This window comes from Fusarium falciforme, chromosome 8 (genome assembly GCF_026873545.1).
Source record: "Fusarium falciforme chromosome 8, complete sequence".
In the NCBI taxonomy this organism is placed as follows: Eukaryota; Fungi; Ascomycota; class Sordariomycetes; order Hypocreales; family Nectriaceae; genus Fusarium; species Fusarium falciforme.
In genome coordinates, this window is record NC_070551.1 from 766,478 (window position 1) to 787,862 (window position 21,385).

At 49.6% G+C, this 21,385-nt stretch overlaps 6 protein-coding genes across 6 annotated transcripts; 3 read left to right on the plus strand and 3 right to left on the minus strand.

Annotated features, from left to right (window-relative positions):
* Nucleotides 1-78: 78 nt before the first annotated feature.
* Nucleotides 79-2,280, minus strand: NCS54_01007500 (TSPc domain-containing protein; the record flags this gene model as incomplete). The annotated part of the gene is made up of 1 exon (XM_053155396.1): nt 79-2,280. The coding sequence occupies one exon, from the start codon at nt 2,278-2,280 to the stop codon at nt 79-81; it is 2,202 nt and encodes a 733-aa protein (XP_053011371.1).
* Nucleotides 2,281-3,267: 987 nt separating this feature from the next.
* NCS54_01007600 (Hypothetical protein) lies at nt 3,268-4,332 on the minus strand (the record flags this gene model as incomplete). Its single annotated transcript, XM_053155397.1, has 1 exon — nt 3,268-4,332. The coding sequence occupies one exon, from the start codon at nt 4,330-4,332 to the stop codon at nt 3,268-3,270; it is 1,065 nt and encodes a 354-aa protein (XP_053011372.1).
* Nucleotides 4,333-5,592: 1,260 nt separating this feature from the next.
* NCS54_01007700 (Hypothetical protein) lies at nt 5,593-7,048 on the plus strand (the record flags this gene model as incomplete). Its single annotated transcript, XM_053155398.1, has 10 exons — nt 5,593-5,622; nt 5,669-5,710; nt 5,790-5,880; nt 5,926-5,967; nt 6,020-6,145; nt 6,199-6,221; nt 6,271-6,308; nt 6,360-6,497; nt 6,551-6,970; nt 7,018-7,048. 10 exons carry the CDS (start codon nt 5,593-5,595, stop codon nt 7,046-7,048), a joined length of 981 nt encoding a protein of 326 aa, XP_053011373.1.
* Nucleotides 7,049-10,052: 3,004 nt separating this feature from the next.
* Nucleotides 10,053-11,885, plus strand: NCS54_01007800 (HET domain-containing protein; the record flags this gene model as incomplete). The annotated part of the gene is made up of 1 exon (XM_053155399.1): nt 10,053-11,885. One exon carries the CDS (start codon nt 10,053-10,055, stop codon nt 11,883-11,885), a length of 1,833 nt encoding a protein of 610 aa, XP_053011374.1.
* Nucleotides 11,886-13,881: 1,996 nt separating this feature from the next.
* NCS54_01007900 (Hypothetical protein) lies at nt 13,882-17,467 on the minus strand (the record flags this gene model as incomplete). Its single annotated transcript, XM_053155400.1, has 11 exons — nt 13,882-13,983; nt 14,035-14,185; nt 14,237-14,422; nt 14,472-15,372; nt 15,422-15,606; nt 15,652-15,685; nt 15,743-15,969; nt 16,020-16,124; nt 16,177-16,805; nt 16,863-17,226; nt 17,274-17,467. 11 exons carry the CDS (start codon nt 17,465-17,467, stop codon nt 13,882-13,884), a joined length of 3,078 nt encoding a protein of 1,025 aa, XP_053011375.1.
* A 580-nt stretch (nt 17,468-18,047) lies between these two features.
* Nucleotides 18,048-21,337, plus strand: NCS54_01008000 (Hypothetical protein; the record flags this gene model as incomplete). The annotated part of the gene is made up of 7 exons (XM_053155401.1): nt 18,048-18,323; nt 18,378-18,579; nt 18,638-19,129; nt 19,181-19,813; nt 19,863-19,974; nt 20,025-20,303; nt 20,359-21,337. 7 exons carry the CDS (start codon nt 18,048-18,050, stop codon nt 21,335-21,337), a joined length of 2,973 nt encoding a protein of 990 aa, XP_053011376.1.
* Between the last annotated feature and the right edge of the window lie 48 nt (nt 21,338-21,385).

The following is a 21,385-nucleotide window of genomic DNA, read 5'->3' on the forward strand; positions in this document are numbered from 1 at the left end:
GAATACATTTATGATGGATACAGTCACTGTATGAACACATCATTATGATACGTCCAGTCGCTGCCACCTTAAACATTATTATTGAAGTACTGCCATGATGGCAACTGGAAGCATCAGTCCAGCCCAGTCAGTCTTGACGCCGGTCGCTGCATTTGTTATGCCTTCATCCTCCTCTGTTTTGTTCTCTACCCCTCCGCCCGTCTCCTCGCTCTTGTAAACCCCCGTCTCGTTTCCCTTACTCTTGTACTCAAGAGAACCAACACCGCCTGTAGACCCTACGACGCAAGTCCCAGCTCCCCAGATAGCCTCCTTGGCTGCCTTCCAGATCGTATGCGGGCGGTAGACGTTTTCCACGGTGTAGTAGAGGCGGCAATCACTAGCCTGGTATTGAAACTGGAGGGGTAAGTCGTCTTCCCCCTCCTGGTATGCGTTGCGGAAGTTGACGTTTCCTCCATTGATAGAGATGGGGAATTGACCAGGATCTTGCGGGAGCACCTCTTTCAATCTTTTGATCTCCTCCTTTGATAAGAAATTAGTGCTCCCATCAGGCCTCACCGACTGGCCTAGCAACTCCAACACTTTGCTCGTCCATTGGGCGAGACCTGAAAAAGACTGGGACTCTGCGCCACGAACACCTCCCATGAGTTGCATCGGCTTCCCGTTTGGACGTCCACCGAAGGACACGGTGCGGACACCGCCAACATTCGTCATCAAGTTGACAAAGGTGGTGCAAGTCGAGGCACAAACACCGTCGCCAATGATGATGATATTCTCTGCTTTGAAAGGCTGCGTCATGTTGATGGGTTGACCTCCATATCCTCGTATCGGAATGGCTTTGATCGAATTGGACGTATAGTTGTAGTTGGCGTAAAGCGAACTAACATTGCCTCCCAGCTCTATGTCGTCACCGAGAAACTCTTCCACAGATTCGAACCCGACCTCTTGGTCTGGTGTGACTTGTCCAGCGTAGGCCAAGGGGGCATTCATCTGAGCAGCGTCCTTGCTGATGGCCCCAAATATCTTCACTATGCCCTCAGATGCCTCGTGTCGTCGAAATCGGGTGGCCGAATAAGGTTGCTTCGATGGAAAGAAAAGTTTAAATAGGTCAAAAGCTCTGTCTATCTGCCCGCCTGAATTTCCAGATACATCGATGATGAGTTTGGTGTGTCCTTTGGCCAAAGCATTTGAGACGATCTCGCTTGCGGCCTCGGCAAACACCCGCGTTTGGTTGCCAGGCAGGCCACCCCCAGCGGTTGTGAAAGTGGTGATGAGCATCACTGTCGTATCGTCATCCAGGGCGTAGCCGTTGATCTGACTGTAAGGATCACGGACCAGAGGTTCAGGATATCCAGAAGGCCCCGACTGCTTCGGAGGTTGTATGTAGGGCTTTAACTCGCCAGCATTCGCGGATCTGTGCTTCAAAGATGGATATTGCTGCTTGTTGAGGCAGCAATCATCAAAAACATCACTGCCATCCCTTGCAGAAAAATATGACTTTTTGAGAATTGCAAGAGTATTTAGTGTAATACTTGACCCGTTCCGGAACTCGATCGTGGTGACGTCGGTGCCGGGATACACGCCGTCCCTGTCGATAAAGGCTCCGGTTGGTGAGTTGTTGCCTGTTGCTAGGCTGGGGAGAGAGTAAAAGACTCGATTATACCGAGCATCAGGATCTCGACTTTTCATGGGACTTGCAATCTCCTCGAGGTACGCGTTGACTTGCTTGCCATTGATCGACACGACAGGAGAGACCTGAACGACGGTGCTATTGAGAAGCATAGAGTCCGAAAGAGTGTACACTTCAGGTGCTTGGATACCGTCCGTTGAGACAGATACTAACCCCGCGCCTTCCAGACAAAAGTCGAATATTGAAAGCGTGCAAGGGAATATCGCTAGGTGACCATCGTTGGCGCTGCTGAGGAGGTTGGAAATGGCAACATCAAACTCGTAATGGCTCGCATAGTTCGTCCGACCAATCTTCTCCAGACCACCCAGAATGTCGGTAGCCGATGAAGTATACGTAGCCGGGGGATCCTTGAGGGCGTCGACCGTGGAGTGCCATTGGATGTGTTTGGTGATCTCCTGAATAAACTCGCTGGCAAGATCTGAGCGAAAGGGTATGGACAGAAGACATTCGTGGGCCAATTGAGCGGGGACTTTAACGATGGAACTCCCACTCTCTTCGGATATCTCGGTAACGAGTGCACACGGTTCAGGCGAGGAGGATGCCACCAGGAGCGGCCATCCTAGAGGCAGTATCACCGCGAGCAGAGACCGCATTGTGAACGAACGAACGAACGAACCACCGCTGACAGCAGGAACGCAATCCAAGCGCCAAAGCCGACAACAAATAAAGATTTATTACGCACAGTGAACCCGCTTCCTTTAAAACATGGATCCTACCAACAGAAGAATCTCCACCGAGGCACCAGTTTTTCCACTCAACAGCTCCGCCACCACGTGTATCCCTCATCCCTCGCAAAACCAGTTCCTTGTCCAACGTGAAAAACCCTGATGTTTATCAGAGGCTGGGCTGTGGAGCAAGGAAGCGGTATTACGTGAGACCAGACCCGATTTGAACCACAAAGAACCCTCGTATCGGTGCCTCGCCTAAAAGTCGAGATGACATGCCAAGACAGTAGCCAAATCTGAGTATATCTTGCGCCACCGAAACATTGTAACCTGATCGTGGAATGGAACGGCGAGAGGGGGCGAACAAGGGGCTGAGGTTTGAGTGTCTCCACAGATACATCTACAAACATGACGGGACTTTGGCGTGATCGGTGCAGATAATGCAGAGGCAGGTATTCTGATAGGTTGGGTTAGATTCACGAAGCAAGGGTATGTGAGCACGCATCCGAGAGTTCCGATGGCACTTCACGGTTGTGGGGAGAAACATCTCCATGCCACTTATGGATCGCAACGACTCTCAGCAACAGCATATATCGACACTGCAGTGGTCTAACTCGTGACCAGTCAGAGACTACAATTAGGGTTTATCGACTCAGTCTTCTCAAATCACAGCCTTGGTCTCAGCTCAGTTGCCAAGCTGACCACAATGTCAAGGATCTCACTCGGTTACGCAGCTACTTGCTGACGGCATATGTACACCGGCACAGCCCATGCCAAGTGAGCTCGTCTCTATTCCTCGAATGGAATAAATCATGCGAAATGCCCCCAAAATAACCACGCATCATGATGAGGGACAGACTGCCAAGGGATAAAGATAAGCCTTGTTTCTCGACAGGTCTCCAAGTTTAAGCAACCCTAATAATATTGAGCACGTGGCTTGAGAGGGCCAGGATCCCTCAGCCATGCTTCGTGTTTCTTCCGAACGACATCCCACAGTCCGCCATCGAGCGCCTTTTCCGCGATCCAGTACTGACAAAGGTCTGCTGCAAGAAGAGGCCATGTCTCGATAGCCCCGTCGTAGGCCTTGACAAGGGGTGCTTGAAGCGTGAAATTCCGAATATTTAGTCGGTTTTTGGGGTCAAGCTTCTTCCATGAAGCAGCAAACCTTCTCAAATCAGCCTCTTTACCAATGCAATTAACTAAGACCAAGGAAAGCTTCCGTGGGTATCTTCGTTTTCCGGGTAAGTTCTCGAACCAGAGTCCCTTTATGTCCCATACAGGCGCCTGGTAGTAATGCGGAGTTGGCCCTGAAAGGACGACAGTTTCCAAGTGACGATGATGAGCCATGGTGGCCCAAAGTTTCTCATCAACCTCCTGGCCGAAGAGACAAAGACGGCGCAACTTTGGCCAGCACGTGGACCAGACGTTTTCTTCCATTTCAGGATCCAATGTGGCGTCGAGGAAAAGGTCATCATGGACGCTGACAAATTCCTCTAAGTTAACCAAGGCTTCGAACCCTCGTCTTAGAATTCTGCGGATGCCTTTTTCGTCAGCAGGAGGATGGAGAGATCGTAGCGGCATGTCGATGATTAATGTCTTTAGTATCGGCGCCAGGGTGGCGAGAATCCCATGTGCAGTTCGAGCTGTCTCAAGGTCGTTGAGAGGTGATGGTGGATACCGAAAGATGAAGGAGCGGACAGAGGAGTCGTCTGAGCTATCACTGATCTCCGAGCTATCATCCGAATCGGCGGGATTCATGGGTCTGCTCGGGTTGGATCTGTGAATGGGCGGCTCTTGAGGCTCGGTCGCCTGAGGCTCTGCCTCCTCGACGGGGGCGCTTGGCACTTCAGGCTCAGTCTCTTCGTTGGAATCCCGGGATTCAATTTTTTGAGGAAATGGGGCGAGGAATAGCCTGGCTTCATCACGCACTTTCCAGGGTTCCCTGCTAGGGTAGTAGAGCGGATTTGCCAGGAACCGCATGAAATCTAGAGCTCTTTGCTTTGAGTCTATGCAAAGACAATATCGCCAAAGAAGCTTTGATGCCGTGGGATATGTCGCCTTGCAAACTCTGGTAAACGCCAAAAGCCACTTCGTGATGGGGTCAGAGGCTCGCAAGATGGCCTTGGAATCTTTTTGAATAGGGAGCTCAATGATCATGACAAGAATTTCTATCGGTAGCCGGACATGCCTTGGCCGTTCGACTATCTGATGAGGGTTCATCCTGGAGGTGTAAAGACGGCTGAGTATTGAGATGGTGCCACTGTGCGGATATCAGTGTTAGTATTCGCTTCAGACGCGACAAGGAATGTCAATAATGAATCAATGGTGCAAGACTTCTCGAATGAATGGGAACATATGAGTGGGGATTGTTCTCAAGTCAAGGACCAGATAAGACGCCACGAGTCCAGATGAATGACCGTGACGGAACCCCAGGTGCAGATTGATGCTTGATAGACATACGTACCTATGCCAGTTTATACACTGATCCGTAAGAGTATGCGACTTTTGAAGGAAGAGGCTGAACCTTGAAGCTCAAAAGTCGATGTGTGAGATGTGGAGGGAGAAGATTGAGTCGTTCTTCTGTTCGTGAGACGCGGCGCGTCACCTGAGGACGATGACTAAGCATAGGGAAACCCCTAAAATACCTACGCCGTAGAGGAGCACTCATACGGCGCATGAACAAGGGCACTGGCCGGGTTTTAGTTAGTGTGTGGGCATCCATAGTAAAGGTAAAAAAACTCAAATGATTTGGATGAATTGCGCCCGGGAGAGTGTAGGGTGGGTTAAGATGGCATCCCTGACCCCAACCATTGAGGTCGGTGGGATTCGAAGTTGCCCTTGCGTCTGGCCAAAGGGGCAAACACGTCTTGACGATCTTCTGGCACCAACCTTCTTTTTCAATTTGACCTGAAACCTTTACAATACTTGTCATTTTTCTCTCCCTTTACAGTTTAACCATGAGCTAAGTTCACCGTCATCATACGTTGTGATGTTTTCTTGAGTCCGCATGCATATGTATGTTGGTTTTCAATACAGGGACCAGCAGCCCAGCCCATCACTGCTATTCGACCAGAATGCCTCCCATCAGGGGCCCATCCCCGCTGAGCATGCGGAAGGTAGCAAGAGAGGAGAGTCTTGCGCATGCGCGAATAAACAATCGTGCTTGTCATAAATACCAGGACTCGCTCAAGTGTGTTTGAAACTCCAAAATCGACTTAAGTCATCCTGGTTACACCTAACATGGAGCGCCTGGAACCCGAGAATCTTATCGTGAGTCAAAACAGATTTAATTCTCTGGTTGTACTGACTGCGATAGCATGCCGGCGATTTTGAGGACGGCGATTCTGTTGTATCAGTGGTGAGTTTCTCCATGTTCACCTGAAACCAAGTGATGTCACCATCATCTTTAACGAAGAAGTGGTCTAACTTGGACAAAGCCACTGACAGATTCTCTTGTATCTCTAAGATCGAGTATTCTGCAGCATCAGCTTGAGAATGGGCGAACCTACCACTCCATGAGCGCTGGGAGTAAGACCCATGTGCCAGACCACTGAACTTTGACTGATCTTGTAGAATACGCATACCCCAACGACAAGAGCGAAAATGAGCGCCTGGGTATAGAAAAACACTTGATCCAGCAATGATCGTGGCTGATGGGGTTTATCAGAAATCCAGCATAATGTCTGGCTGTTGACGCTTCAAGGGTCTCTCGCCCTCTGTCCTTTTGGAGAGAAGGGTGCTAAGCGAGTTCTTGATTTGGGCACTGGAACTGGGTGCTGGGCTATTGAATACGGTCTGTTACTGTTGAAGGTCTGATATTTGGCTCATCGTTAATGCCCATAAAAGCCGACGCCTTTCCCGGATCAGAGGTTTCACCCGCTGCTCCTCTCGTAGATGACTAGCTGATTCTTGGAATAGGTGATCGGTGTGGATCTTAGTCCAACGCAGCCGAGCCTGTAAGTTCTGCCTTCACAGGAAAAGCCTATTCACTAATTTGGCTATCCAAGCGTCCCTGTCAACTGCTCTTTTGAGATTGACGACCTCGAGAAGGAATGGACCTGGACCAAGCCTTTTGACTTTGCCTTCAGTCGTGTCATGGCTGGGAGCTTCCGAGACTACGACTCCTACATCCAAAAAGCATACAAGTGAGTGTGATTTTGAATGATCACGAAGCTCAGGCCATTGATTGGGTCCAAAGCTGTCTCGAGCCAGGTGGTTGGTTTGAAATGCAGGACATTGTCCTTCCTTACACAAGCGACGACGACACACTCCCTCCCAACTCAGAGCTATGCAGACTCGGCAACTACTTTTGCGAGACAAGTACTCTCCTTGGTCGCCCTATTGATGTCCCTCTCAAGTACAAGAGCATGATGCAAAAGGCCGGTTTTGTCGACATCGTGGAGCGCCATTACAAGTGGCCACTGAGCGCCTGGCCCAAGGATCCTCACTACAAGGAATTGGGCGCGTGGACATTTGCCAACTTGGACGGCGGCCTCGAGGGTTTGACGTTGGCGCTCTTCACGAGGGCGTTGAAGTGGAGCAAGGAGGAGACGATGGTCTTTTGCGCCGAGGCGCGGAAACAGCTTCGGGATCTTCGTATTCACGCCTATCTCCCTGTGTAAGTTTACGAATGCTGCGTTTCGCCCTTATCTAACCATGTGGTAGCGTTGTTGTGTATGGGAGGAAGCCCGAGTAGAGCGAGCCTTAGAAGGGATGTGGATGGATTCTGTCGTCTGACTCAGTTATCCCATCAAGGGCCGGGCTTCAACTATATCTTCCGGCCCTACATTTTCCTTTAACCTCAAAAGTCCCGGCAAGGATTTAGGACTTCATAATTATCATCATCCCGACTGCCACTGAGGTCATGAACCACAACAACAAAACACACGTTGCAGGATTTATGAGTACATAATTGAGCTGGCCAGAGGTGCTTCGCGGGCCAGTTACCATCGTTCTACTTGTTTAAGTGTATGTAAGCGCGCGCCAAACCCTGGGTCTTGGAAAGACGTTCAAAACAAAGAAAACATCCCCCCTTTCACCATCACCGGACATCTTCCATCAGCCTAGTCTCGAATCATGGGAGACGCTATTCAGCCAAGCGCAGGGGCTTATCACGCCGTCTACGCGGCTAGTTTCAGAATGTGGTCACGATTACGCCGCCAAGCCAAGGCTGAAATGTCATTGCCACGGTGCGCTCTGCCACTCAGCGACGCATTTCTTCAACATCCTCACTTTCCATCTAACGTCAAGGTCGAGTATGCCAGATATCGGCGATATAGCCGCGCATATGTCAAAGGATCATCGGAATGGGGGTCTCCGCTAGCAGGGTGCCGCCACCATATGCCTTCCTTTCATCAGTCTGTGGACATCACAGTCACGACCAAGAAACCGATTCCCCTCTCTATTCAGGGTGATCCCGAGGACAACTACATGAGCAGCTGGATTTCTCCACAGGATCAAAACCATGCCTCAATCCTTACCTTGGCATGGACCTATGTTCTATCAGCCCGCTGGGCTGAGCTGCTGGCTGGGGAATGCTCCATCACTTACGCTGATGCTCAAGCACCGGGGGTGGATAGCGTCAGAGCATAGCTCAAACAGAACTCCATCCTCGAAGTTTACATGGGTGACCACAGCCCCGAAGAAGCTCGCTGGTGGGCTGCAGTCCTGGCATCAGGCAGGGGGTGGCATGCAACGATGATGATGGACGGGGATGAACTATTGACTCCATGGTCAACTTCATTGGAACAGTGTCCAATTTTTGCTTTATCCGGCCAGTCAGACCATTCGTCTTCGCTTCCAGCGCAACACCTTGCCGCATCTTCCACCCAAGCTTTCCGGTTTCTTGACAAGTTCTGCCAGCTTCATCGCATTGAGGACCAAGGCTTGGCCGCTCCAGCCGCAGTCCTCCTGCAGCCCTCTCTGCAAGGAACACGATCTTTGTCTTTGCCAACACCAAGGCTCAGCCCTCAAAAACATGGATCCAAGTTGACGTCGACTTCCAGCCCAGCGACAGGCCCCGCACATCGACAACTTCAGCATCTAATCCAGCACCAGCACCTAGACAGATTACTCGCCTTGAGCTGCCACACCAGAGGCATTGATTGTATTCTTTTCGGCGTCTTCTTCGACCCCGAAATAGAATGTAATAAAGCTGGACCATAGCTGCAAGGAGCCCTTGATGTCATAAATCCAATGGTTACGAACGAGCCTTGGATGCTCGGACTGGTGTTCATGAATCGGTTGCCCTAGGCGGCCCCGCTGTGGCTGGGAGCAATCATTCTCGGGCTTCAAGGGAAACTAGTGCGGCAGGTTGGATTTGGCCAGATCCCGACAGATCTTAATGCTGCTGCGTGGTCAGGCACAGTTCAGTCCTTCGTCCAAATGCCCGTCTCCGACCCTTCTCAGCGATCAGACTTCGTGTCTCGAGCAGACGAATGTCGCCTTCTTTTTCTTTTTCAAATAGACTCTCACTCCCGCGCTCCAGTCTGCCAGTGGGCTCCGTTCGGCGAGACTTCTATTGATGAAGCGGATGTTGAGGTGCGACTACACAAAGAATGCAACGGCTATATGCTCCAGTACAAAGGGCTTGTTTGGGACTCTGGTCATACCCAGCGTGAGATGCCTGTCTTGATGGATGTCTACTGTGCTTCAAAATCCGACGCAAATGTCGAACCGAATGGACAGGAGCATAATCTGCCCACGCCCGAAGTTTTAGATCATAGCAAAGAGTTCATCTCCGAAGTTGCGACTCGGAGTATATTCAACTGGCTGAGGCCAGACGGTTGTATGTCCCGGGAAAAGGAGCTATGGAAGCATGACTGGCTGGATATGCCCCAGAGCGACGAAGATGAAGAGCCTGAGCATGGAGAAAGTGAGGAAAAGTTTTGTTCTCGTGTTCGTTCGTGGATTGAAGGTCTAAAGGAGGACCCGTATCCTGAAATCTGAGAGTATCTTACAAGAACCTATTAGACGAGAAGATACTCAAGAAAATGCTCACTCTACGAGGCATCTTCTCACAGAGTATTAGTTCACCCAATGTGTGCTTTATTGTAGCTGAAGCCCGGCCCTTGATGGGTTAAATGAGCCAGAAGACCGTATTAGTTCACCAACGCCATGCTCGGCTATCAACTCGCTTAGCCTAGGCGTAACCCCAGACTTTTGTGCAGGCCATGCCTCATGGCCTTCTGACCAGGCAGCGAGAGACTATATCAGCCGGTTGTATTCCCATGCTGCCGGGCCGACCAACACCCGGCTACTATGAGTGGCTGGCTATCTATGAATAAGAGAGACGCCTTGGTCGTGGGATATGGTTTAGAGGGTGAAAGACATTATTTTCCCGAAACTACAAATATATATCTTTCAACCATCTGAATCCATCCACATGGCCACTGTGTCAGCATTGGGATATGATGCTAATATTGCGCTTTTTGATATAGTTGAAGCCCGGCCCTTGAGGGGACAACCGAGCCAAAAGATAGTGAGGGTAGAAGGCTTATTAGAAAGTCTTTGTGAATAGTTAAAATTTATTACCCTTACGAATTTGATTATCTCTTATTAAGATAATTACAATTATTCGCTTTGAGGACCATGTGAGAAAAATCTTAATATGCATTGTTATTAAAATATAAGAAATATTTATATCCCGGTAGCTGATATAATGCAGCCTGATAGGTCAGACCCTCGCGCGACTTATGGTCATGTCAGCCAACATTTCAACCTCATTCTCAGATCAACTTCTTCACTCCTATTCCACCATCTTCTTCAAAGATATGAGACTCCTTCACACAACTAAGATAACCGTCGTCGAGTTCATTGGCGCTCCTCCGCCATACGCCATCCTTTCGCACAGATGGGAAGATGAAGAGGTTACCCTCCGCGACCTTGAGAATGGGCGTTTCCAACAAATGAAGGGCTATGAAAAACTTCAGAAGAGCTGCGACCTTGCATCCGAACACGGGTTCGAGTACATCTGGATTGATACATGCTGTATCGATAAATCCAGCAGTGCAGAGCTTTCCGAGGCCATCAACTCGATGTTCAAGTGGTATCAAGACGCCGTGATTTGCTACGCCTTCCTCAGCGACGTGTCTACAAGCACTCGCGCTCCCACCACCTCCCGCCAGGATCTGCACGAGATAACTGCCTCACAATGGTTCACTCGTGGCTGGACATTACAAGAGCTGATTGCTCCTCGGGCTGTCCACTTTTATAGCCAGCAGTGGGACTTTCTTGGTTCAAGGAACGCGGCCGCCGAAGCTATTCAGCTTGCCACTGGAATCTCTACTGGAGCATTACTTGGGCAGGACCTCTTGGGTATATCGATCTACCAGAGGATGCGATGGGCATCGACGAGAACGACAACACGACCTGAGGATATGGCATACTGCCTTCTCGGGATATTTGATGTGAACATACCCCTCTTATATGGCGAGGGCAAGAAGAAGGCATTTGAAAGACTGCAGGAAGAAATTCTCAGGAAATCTACGGACTTGTCCCTCTTCTTATGGACAATACCCCGAGAAAGGGACCAGGGCCCTGACTTGGAGTTTCGAGGTCTCCTCGCCGAGGACCCTTCGTGGTTTTCCCCACTCGAATTTCATGGGTTCGACGAAAGGCTGCGCCAGAGCAACTCGAGTATCACATCCTTGCAGGATACGGCCATGGCCATCACCAACAAAGGCATCAGTGTTCAGTGGACAATCATGCCAGTTCCAACTGACCCTTCCGGGACGCTCCACCTTGCCATGCTCGCTGGATCTGATGACGTGACGGGCGGTATTATTATCCAGCAGCTGGATCAAGAAGCCACTCAGTTTTGCCGCGTACTCTCCGATGAGGTTATCTGGGTCGAAAGGAGGGGGAATGAGACCGTGCTTTGGAGCCCTGAGTTGTTGGGGGACCCGGAAAGTCTACTAAATGTCTCTCTCGACTGTGGGCCGAGGTCCTTCTACGTGAGTCCGCACTTCGGCTCGTCGAACAGGCCGTCACTTCCTGGCGTGGGCTTCTCCTTCACCAAGTACAAGTGCATTGAAGGAAAACCCCGTCTGAAGGAGTTCTGGGCTGAGGTAGAAGGTGCTTCTGCAGAGTTCTGTCAAGACTTAGGTTCTGAAAGCCCGACTTGGGTTGCACGGTTTGGCCCTGAGCAAATTTCCGAATTATTCCAGACTTCCCGGAGAGCAGGTGCGTCAAAGGCATTGGGAGCCTTGGCTATATCAGTTAAAGCTCGAAGTGGCCATGGAACATACATGTACAAGGTCAAACATGACCATTGCGTTGTTGTTGGGTTCGACATTTTGCCGCAAACAGTCATCGGCACCATGAACACGTTCCTCGAGCCATGGATCGTCAACACCGATGAGGCAAACCCAGAGGAGGCTATCCGAGATGTTAATTACCATCTAAAACCGGGAATGTGGAGGCAGGCTGACGTTGGTGAGGGAGATTGTCGGTGTAGCCTGCGCAAGCTGACACGGGTTTCGGGACTCTGGTATGATATCAGAATCACATTAGAGGGTGAATGGGATGATTGAGAACTACATATGACTGTTAAGCTACGTAAGCTACTCATAAATGGCTGGATTCTCTCCCTTGTCGTTAGTCTTAACGCTGCGCTTAACCGTGGCTATTTATACGCAAATGAACTGCAGAGCTCTCCTTTTTTTTCATCCTGAAAAGATGAATCCATGAAATATTTCTTGTGATCACCTATCCTGTTCCGCAGCTTTGGCTGCTTGTATAATCCCATCGCCGGTCTCTCCCAGCTAATACCAAATTCATATGCCCTACAATGTAAAATAAACAAGAGAGTGGCAAAGGAAAGTCTCATTCATCCGATACTTAGAACTTATCCTTTCCCAAAATGACGTTCCAGTTCTCGTTGCTGAAAAGCTGCCCACTTATTAGCCACATTCTGCCGCTCAGTTAACCTAAAGATACCTTGAACCATAGACTCCCCAAAGTCCCAAGTGTAGCACTCATCGTGGATCCCTTCAGCGAACACGGAGAGGAGTCACGCTCAAATAGCAACCATGAGATGTTTCCAAGGGTGGAAATATCTCTAGACGTTCGGCTTTGTGCTAATCACGAGTAGGTCTTATATCTTGACGGTTAGGGTTGTGAACCAAGTCTATTCATGTGGAATTGGATGGCTTGAAAATAAGGATTCATGGGCAAAACTTTTGAACATTAGAATCAATGGCTAAGCTTGAAAGTAATATAGCCACCTATGAATTTACCCTAACAGATGAATCTCCTTTAATGCCCTTCACAGTCTTCTTTCGCATGCCCTCTGGGCAAGCAAGCTTGGAGGTGCCAATTTGTGACTACTCGATCGTGAGGCGAGGAATCTTTCTAGGGCCTTTTCAACCGGTGAAAGTGCGTCCATGTGATATAGGCCGAATATACTGAAACAAGAGCCATGAGTAAGTGGTATTCGTTTGAGTAGCTGAAAAAAGGGTGTTCTGCTCTTACAAGTTACAGACTAAAAGGGTCATATTCGTTATGCCTAATGACATGGCTGTCCCAGGCACCGTGCCAGCCAAGCCCTGTACGCCAGATAGCACGGAGAGCACACCACTATACGCAGAATTAACATAGATTCACAGGTACGGGGAGTTTTACTAACGTTGAAAGCATGGCAAAAGCATCCGTGGCTTCGATGAACTTGAGCCTAATTATCCCATTCTTGTCTGGCTTGATCGATAAGAGAAGGACCCCACTAGTGACGAGAGCGGGAACGGAAATGGCAGTCTCAAGACAGAGTCCCAAATGTTAAAAAAGGCCACAGAGTCTATAGATTTCTTGGTGACTTACAATTATGCATCCCGCGAGCTCGTCTGCCTCTTCACGGTTGTGGTGGAAGTATATGACCAGCGAGATAGCGAAGGAGCCCCGGCAAGGATGGACATTATAAAGGACAGCGCAGCAGCTGATCCCCTATGCTCAAACAACTTTTGAGCTGGTGAAGAAGGCATTTCAAGTGTTAGGAGCCACCGGAGTGGTATTGTTGTTCGCTGAACAATTAAGAAAGATGCTTACAAGGTTGATGAGAATCAACAGGGGGAAGCCAAGCCTATTTATGCCTGTTTCACTCATATCTAGACTGGTAAGCCTGAGAGACCGCCTTGCCGTTATCCACATGCCAGACTTCACAGATCTGATACTATTGAAAATGCGCAGACCAAACGAGTCTAGCCGCAGTCGTCATCTTTTGCTCGCCACACATAGCCTGATTCAGGCAGAGGCCAATAGACTCTCAGCTGCAAAGCCATCGAGGTTAATGAGAAGAAAGCATGGTCGTTTTGAGTCTAAACCTTAATGCTCAGCATCCGTTAGCACATCCAAGTACTTGATGCCTCCTGGTCCGCCTTCTTAAGGCGACGATGTTGCTAAGATGTGGAGAAACTTCTTCACGTTTGGGCTCACTTCTCGGACCTTGATGAAAGTTTCAAGACGAACTAATACCTGAAAGTTTGAGACTTACTTCAGATTCAATATGAAGTTATACTATACCGTAGATTAATATATCTACTCGCGCGCCTGTATCTCAGGGTCCATCCAGTCCTCATCATAGTCTTCAAACCCTAGAGCAGCTAGATTCTTCTTGTACCTCTGCTGCACCATCATTTCCTGTATCTAGTTAGAATGTGTAAATTAGGGCTTGTATCGGGGGCTACATACCACTTCTACTGTGTCATTGATGATATATCTCATGACACGAACTTCACTCTCCTGCCCAAGTCGGATGGCTCGAGCAATTGCTTGGTTCTCGACACTTGGGTTCCACTGGAGTTCTGCGATAAAGATTCGGTTTGCACAGGTCAGGTTAAGTCTGGACAACGGGTCAGTACAAATATTGAAGGATCGGGTATTACAGTCTTACCCAAAAGCTCCGGTGCCCGTCGTCATGATGAGAACCGGGATGTCATCGTCTCTTGCAAACGCGTCTAGCTTTTCCTGCCGTTTGGGAATCGGGCAATCGCCATCGATCTGGTGATATGGGATATCGGCTGCTTCTAGATGCCTAGACAAGAGATGAAGAGTTCGTGTCCAGCAGGAAAAGATGATGCTGTTCTGGTTAGGCAGTTGATCTGATTCGGTTCAAAGGAGAAACTTACCTCTTTGTTCTCCAGAGATCCATTCTTACGTCCCTGATGATGGCTTGCATCTTGGTTGAGACGCCATCGGTGTTGAAGTAGTGTTTGTGGTCATCCTCGGCTGATGACTTCTTGACTGGAGCGTCGGACATTTCAACATCCTGATCTGTCCCGCCAGCATGGCGACTGGGCTGACTCCATCTCACACACACTGGGCATCGTCCCGGAGGAACTCCAGAGCCTGCCCAGGTTGACTCATCTATGCACTCGGAGCACAGTATGTGCGCGCACTCATCCTCAAACTTGCCTCCCTCTGCCCAGTTTGAGCCCAAGATTGGCACAGGCTGTTGACAGCCAGCGCAGGTCATCTCTCCATGTCCTCCGAAAGATCCTATCAGTGCCTCCTTTTCGTCTTGGAGACTTCGGCGGTGCCACGAAAAGGCCTTCTGGTACGTGCCGTGGTTGCAGAGAATACGGAGCTGTAATCTCATCTGGAACAGGCCAAACTTGGAACTGTTCTCAATCTCACCAACACGGTTCTTGATGGTGCGAATTAGGATATTCTTTGTCTTTTCATATTGATCGCGTTCCTCTGGGCTAAAGTCAAGACGTCGGACTGTCTGCCTCGTGCTGGGAAGATTCAAAACTTCCCGGGTGCGACGCAAGCAAAGGGCTTGTAGAAGTAGAACGAGGTGGTTCTTGACCTTGTCGGGCTCTTCTACTGTCTGCTCGTACGGAGCCTCGATGTACTTGCGAAAGTCGCCGGGCTGTTTGAAGGAATCGGCTTTGATGAAGCTAAAAAGGGTTCCAATGTCGGCGAGCTTGTTTTGGATAGGAGTGCCAGTCAGACACCAGCGCGAACCAGCTTCCAGAGAGTTGCAGGCGCGGTAGAATGTGGTTGTTGGACGTCGAATGATGTGAGCTGCCCGTCTTAGCTTTATCGCCAACATCAAGGCGCATAGGAAACTCACCTTCATCCAATACGACCCGATACCAGCCAATCTGATGGAGGGGAGAGGTTCTTCCTTTGTTTACCTGGTACTCGGCAGAGAGTGTGTGGTAAGTTGTCACGACGATATCAGAATCATCGATGTCTGTCAGATCCTTCCGCGAATTGCCATGATACTTGATGACCCGGAGACCCCCCTTGAGATGCCTGGCAAAGTTAGCATTGGGATCGCTCATGATAATGTCCACTTACTTCCTAATCTCATTGATCCAGTTATCTATCAGCACTACATCCTCGGCGTTAGTATCTATTACATGGTTAGGCTCTGATAGTGTGGGCTTACAGGCAGCCGAAACCACAACGAGCGTGGAGCGGGAAAATTTGACGGATTTCCTGTCCTTGTGCTCTTCATTCTTCTCGTCGGCCCACTTTTGGCCATCATCCAAGGTTCTCATAACCAAGGCTAGGATGGAAAGCGACTTTCCCATCCCCATCTCGTCAGCCAGGATACCACCTCCCTTTTCGTCTGGTCTCTGAGATTTCTTCTTCCTTGTGATTCTGTGCATGTACCTAGATGGGATAGTTAGTCTTGAACAGTGGTTCAAGGACGGCAGACCGACTCCACGGCTCCGTCAGCGTGACGGATTTCCCTCCACAATAGGTATTTTTCGTCGATGTGACCAGACTCTCTCTCCAGCATGAAGCCCAAGGCTTCCTTTTGGTGGCTACCAGAATGTTAGTATTTTGTGCATGATATAATAGGCACTGGAAAAATACTCAAGTAGCTCCCGAGTCACTCGACTACCACCCTCGGCCCTGTCCACATCACGATTGCTACCCACTGTCTTATACACCTCCTCCACCATCTTTCGCAGCTGCTCTTCTCTTGTCTGCTTTCTTGCAGCGGCATTATTCACGATCGGCTGCGAAGGCTGCACGATCTCAGCCTCGTTGCCTCTGATTGTGATGCGCAAGAAATGGGGGTTGTGATACTCGATGTCTGGGTTCATGATGTGACTAGTGTCTGATCGTTGCAACCACAACTTGGCTTTCGAGAGCTCTTGGCCGACCCTCTTAGCCGAGTTTCGCGGCCCGTAAACGTCGATGTTTACCTTGACGATCGCATCGCCAGGCTTGCCAGCCCTCTCGATGACCTCCCGGAGCTTAACTGTTTCGCCTATTGGCTCGAACTCGACATGCGGTTGCAGCATGAGAGATAATAGGACTTTTCCGATACCAGAGCGGAGGTGTCCAAAAGTTAGATGATCAGAGAAACAGAGGAAGGCATGTTCTCGATGGTCCTTCTGCTCTTTCAGAGTGAAACGCTGGTACCGATCGCGACATGCCTTGAGTCTCTCGTCTACCGTGGACATGTTGCCACCCATCTTGACTTCGACATTGTACAGCTAGCCACAACCAATTCAATATTAAATTACCACGAGAAAACTTTCAGACCGACTCACCATGCCATAACAGATCTTGGCATCGCCATCCTCAGCCTGTGAAGCGTCGGTATGTGAGGAATCTGTCCGAGGGGACCCATCTGTCCGAGGCGAGGCAGCGCTCGACTGACTGGAGATGCCCACTACTGATGAGCTCAGGGAGCCCCCAAATTGTGTGTCTGGTGGGGAAAGTGATGAAGCCGTGCTGTCGACGATGTTTGGCGGCGATGACAGGAAGCTATTGGGTGTGCCGTCTAAGAAGGAGACGTCAAAGTCGTAGTCGAACCCTCCCATGTTTGGCAAGTCTTGATCCAGGTCAATTGCACCGACATTGATCTGGCTAAAGATATCCGCGGGTGGGCCTTCTGGAATAATAGGAACCTCACTTCGTTTGGTTAGCAATGGAAATGCGTGTAATGCATGCTGTTTCACCTTGCTGGGTTTATGAACCCGGGCCCGAGATTCTGGCTGACTCGAGGCATGTCCCCATTGTAGTCGGTTCCAGTACTCGTTGTATTGTTGCTGTAGAAGTTGGATCTGTCCATGAAGGGGACATTGAAAGTCGGGTCGATTGGAAGATCATCGTCACCGTCAACCGGATTGAGCAGGCGCTTGAGGTTTGCCATGGTTGCCCGTTGTCGAGTCTTGTCAACTCAAACTGTGCTATTCTCACTCATCAAATGGAAAAGGGAGAGAAGTCAGCCACCAGACGCGATCATCAGATGATGGGTCTTTCGTAACCCCCCCAAAATCAATTTACAATCAGGCTGTGGTGAGGCCGCCAACAACACACCGCAATTCTTGTGGCGCACAGCCAACAGCAAATGAAATTCTGCATGTATGCGCGTGTGAGACGAGCTGATACGGCAAGGCAACCAGTTTGGTTGTTACAAATGGTTCGCGGACGGACGATCTCGACCTATGGTTCGCCAATTTGGACATCAGGCTCCGCCACTGTGCAAAACATTGTGGTTGCGCCGAGGCAGAAAAGCCTCTATTGCCTCTGCAGCCCTGCCTTTTTACTTGGCAAGGCATCCCGGGCTGTAATTTCAGCTGCGCCTTCATGCGGGCCTCAGTAACCGGGCGGCAGCGCCGTTTTCTGGTCAGCCCAATATTTTGCTCCTGTTTTCGTCATTTCATGCTTTCAACCTCACTTTGCTTCAATCTGCAAAGAGATTCTTGGGATACCAGGTCCAGATCGTCAAGATGGACGAACTCAATGAGGAGGCCGAAAGGTTCAAGAACATGCTTACAGGGTCGGACCAAGACCAATTTGCCGCAACCAAACTTGATGACATGTCGGCGGAGCTTCTCTTCATCCAATCCCAACGGGATGCAACCAAGGAAATGATGAGCATGAATAGATTGCAACTGTTCATGGACAACATGACCGACTTTGGAGACACTCTTGTTGACCTCGACTTTCCAGAAGCCAAGCAAGTGATGGCATATGTCTGGGGATCAGTTCGATATCTTCTCAAGGTGTGTGTGATAGTCTGCGCTGTTTCTTTTCATGCTTAACCAGATCCCTATCAGCGCACGAATCCCACAGAAAAAGCATTCGACAATATCCTCGAAACCTACGAGCTCCTTGGTATCAACCTCATCAAAGTATCCGAATACACGAGCTTCTTTCGTGAGGTTCCGGCAGCGCAGGAGTACTTGGTCAACATCTATAAGGATGTGCAGCACTTTCATTCCCTGGCTTATAAGCTCTTCTTCACCTTTCGCACGAAACGTGAGTAGATACCAATCTACCATCGCCCAGGTCTTGCCTCTAATTGCATCCTCTATAGTCTGGCAGAAGCTACACAAGCCCATCTGGAAAGACCTCAGGACCACCTTCAATTACATTGCTGAATCCTTGAACTTACACGCCTCGAAAATTCAAGAGTATGGCAAACCGTTTCGGGACCCCGAAAGCTATCGCCCGGGTGCACATGAGCGGACAGACTCGGGCATTGATCCAAACCAGGGAGTCAATCCTGACCAGGTCCGGAGAGACATGTCTTATTACCACGTCGCCTTGAACAAACTCCGCGATGATTTCGAAGACAAGGAGGAGAAGAGGAAGAGAGAGATGAAGAACAATGCCATTACTTGGATAGCATCTTCGACCAAGATTGAGAAGTTGCAAAAGGACTTCCGTGAGATGAGAATCTGCAATGGTACCGGCCGCTGGCTTTTTAGGACCAAAAAAGAGGTTTCGGAATGGCTCAGCGAGGATGGTGGAAAGGACGGGAGCCTTTCGCAGTCAGCCATTTGGCTACATGGTAACAGGGGTTTTGGTAAGTGCTAACTTGCTATCTTTGAGAAACCATTTTCTGACCTAAGTGCAGGCAAAACGATCCTCACCTCACTTGTCATCGACGAGTTGGAGGCTCGCAGAGAGAAACAGCCACCATTGGTTCCCCCAAACAGCAAGACGTACTACTTCTACTGTCAGGAGGAAGATCCCGAGCACAAGACTTATCTGGAAATCCTCAAAGGCATTCTTTTTCAGATGGTCAATCAAGATGACTACATCGTTCCCCTCTGCCACGAGAAGATGGCCCAGGGAGGATGCACCTCTCTTTCTGACGCCGACACAGCCAAGTCGCTCATCGAAACCATTGTGCAGTACAACCCCAGGCAGTACATCATCATAGATGGCCTAGATGAGTGTGAGCCTGCCGAGGTTCGACAGACTGCCGATTTCTTCACCAAACTCGTTGAGACGTGCGATAATGCGAACCAGGAGCATGGACAGTTGAGGCTCATGCTCATGAGCCGAGACGTTACAGAGATCAGGAAATACATGACAGATAGCGATGGAATCATTCCACTGAAACCCACTGACAATGCTGGAGACATCAAGAACTTTGTCAACAAGAAGCTAGAGGGGCTTTCGAGATCTGACAACAGCGCGGGCCTGAATCTGTCGAGAGACGACAAGGCTTCAATTGAAAGTTTGATCTGTCGCCGGAGCGAAGGTATGTTCGCAAGTGAGACCCAAGGACTATCCCTAACTCACTTGTTTAGACTCATTTCTTTATGCGCACCTCGCTATTGCGAGTCTTTCTCAGCATATCACGAAAGGCGATCTTCTGAGAGAGATTAGGGAAGAAGTCCTGCCGGAAGAGCTGGGTAAAATGTGCGTTAACAACGTCCCCGAATATACCGAGGTAAAGCTAACAGCTACAGGTACGAGATGCTCCTCGGAAAGGTTGAGGAAACGATCAAGAGACGGCCGGGGGGTAATCGCGTGTGGGACAAGTCAAAGTTGCTTCTAGGATGGCTTGTCTGTGCAAAGCGACCACTAAAGTGGCATGAGATGCAAGCCATACTGTCTTTTGATGCTCAAGAAGCGAGGGTCGACTTTGACAACAGGATGTTGACGGACGATGTACGCAAGTACCTGGGTTCTCTAGTACATGTCCTTGACGGAGACCATATCCGCTTGATTCACACGTCGGCACGAGAGTAAGTGTTCTGTGTTCATGCATTTGCAGTTCTTAGCTTACTTAGGAACCAACAGGTATATTGTCAGCAACAGGCACATTGACGACAAGAAGGTCCAATGCCAACTAACTAGCCTCTGCCTTCGGTACCTGTCACTTCCTTGCTTCACCAAGAACTACCCATCAACCCAGCGACGAGAACAGGCCAAAACCGGCTGGTTCTCCTTCCAAGACTACGCCTGCTCCAAATGGCAATCCCACATTGATACTTTTATCAGAGAATGCAGCGTGCTTTTCGGAGATGGTGTTATCTGGGAAGAGGAACAGCGTGATTTTGAAGCAGCTCTTCAGTTGTTCATTGACACACACAGCGAAGAGATCAAGGTTAGCAATGACACAAACCATGAGACAAGCGACCTTGAGAAGTTCAAGGACCTCGAGGTCAATTTTTACGACAACCTCAGTACCTTGTGGAGTCACATTCACACCCATCAACAGAGCAAAGACGAGGAAAGGAACAAAGTTGGCATCCCCCAGATCAACAAATCTCTTCTCGAAAACAGAGCCGCACTAGAAGAACTCAAGCCTGACGACCAAGTCCTTGGTGAAAGGTGTATCAAAGACTTTTACGGCTCAAACCTCTTTAAGTGTCGTCGCACTCTCTGCCGCTACTTCTACATTGGCTACGACACCGAGGCAGCCCGTAAAAGCCACGAGAACAGGCACGACAGACCATTCCCCTGCCCCGTGAGCTGCAACTCGGCACCCATCGGCTTCTCGACAAACAAGGACAAGGATCGTCACGTTCGCATCTACCACCCTGATCTTAGTGAGGGGCCAACGGTCTTTGAGGCGCTGAGTCGCCGCCAGGTGACGGGACCTACGCGGTTCACGTGTCATATCTGCGGCAAGAACTTTACGAGGAAGATCAATCTCAGCGGGCATGAGAGGAGTCACTATGGTGATAGGCCATATCAGTGTTCGTTTTGTGACAAGGCTTTTGCGAGGATGAATGATTGTCGGAGACACGAGAAGATTCATAAAAAGGACAAGTAAAGGGTATTATGTGTATACAAAGGGAAAACAGATTCTATGGAAGGAGGG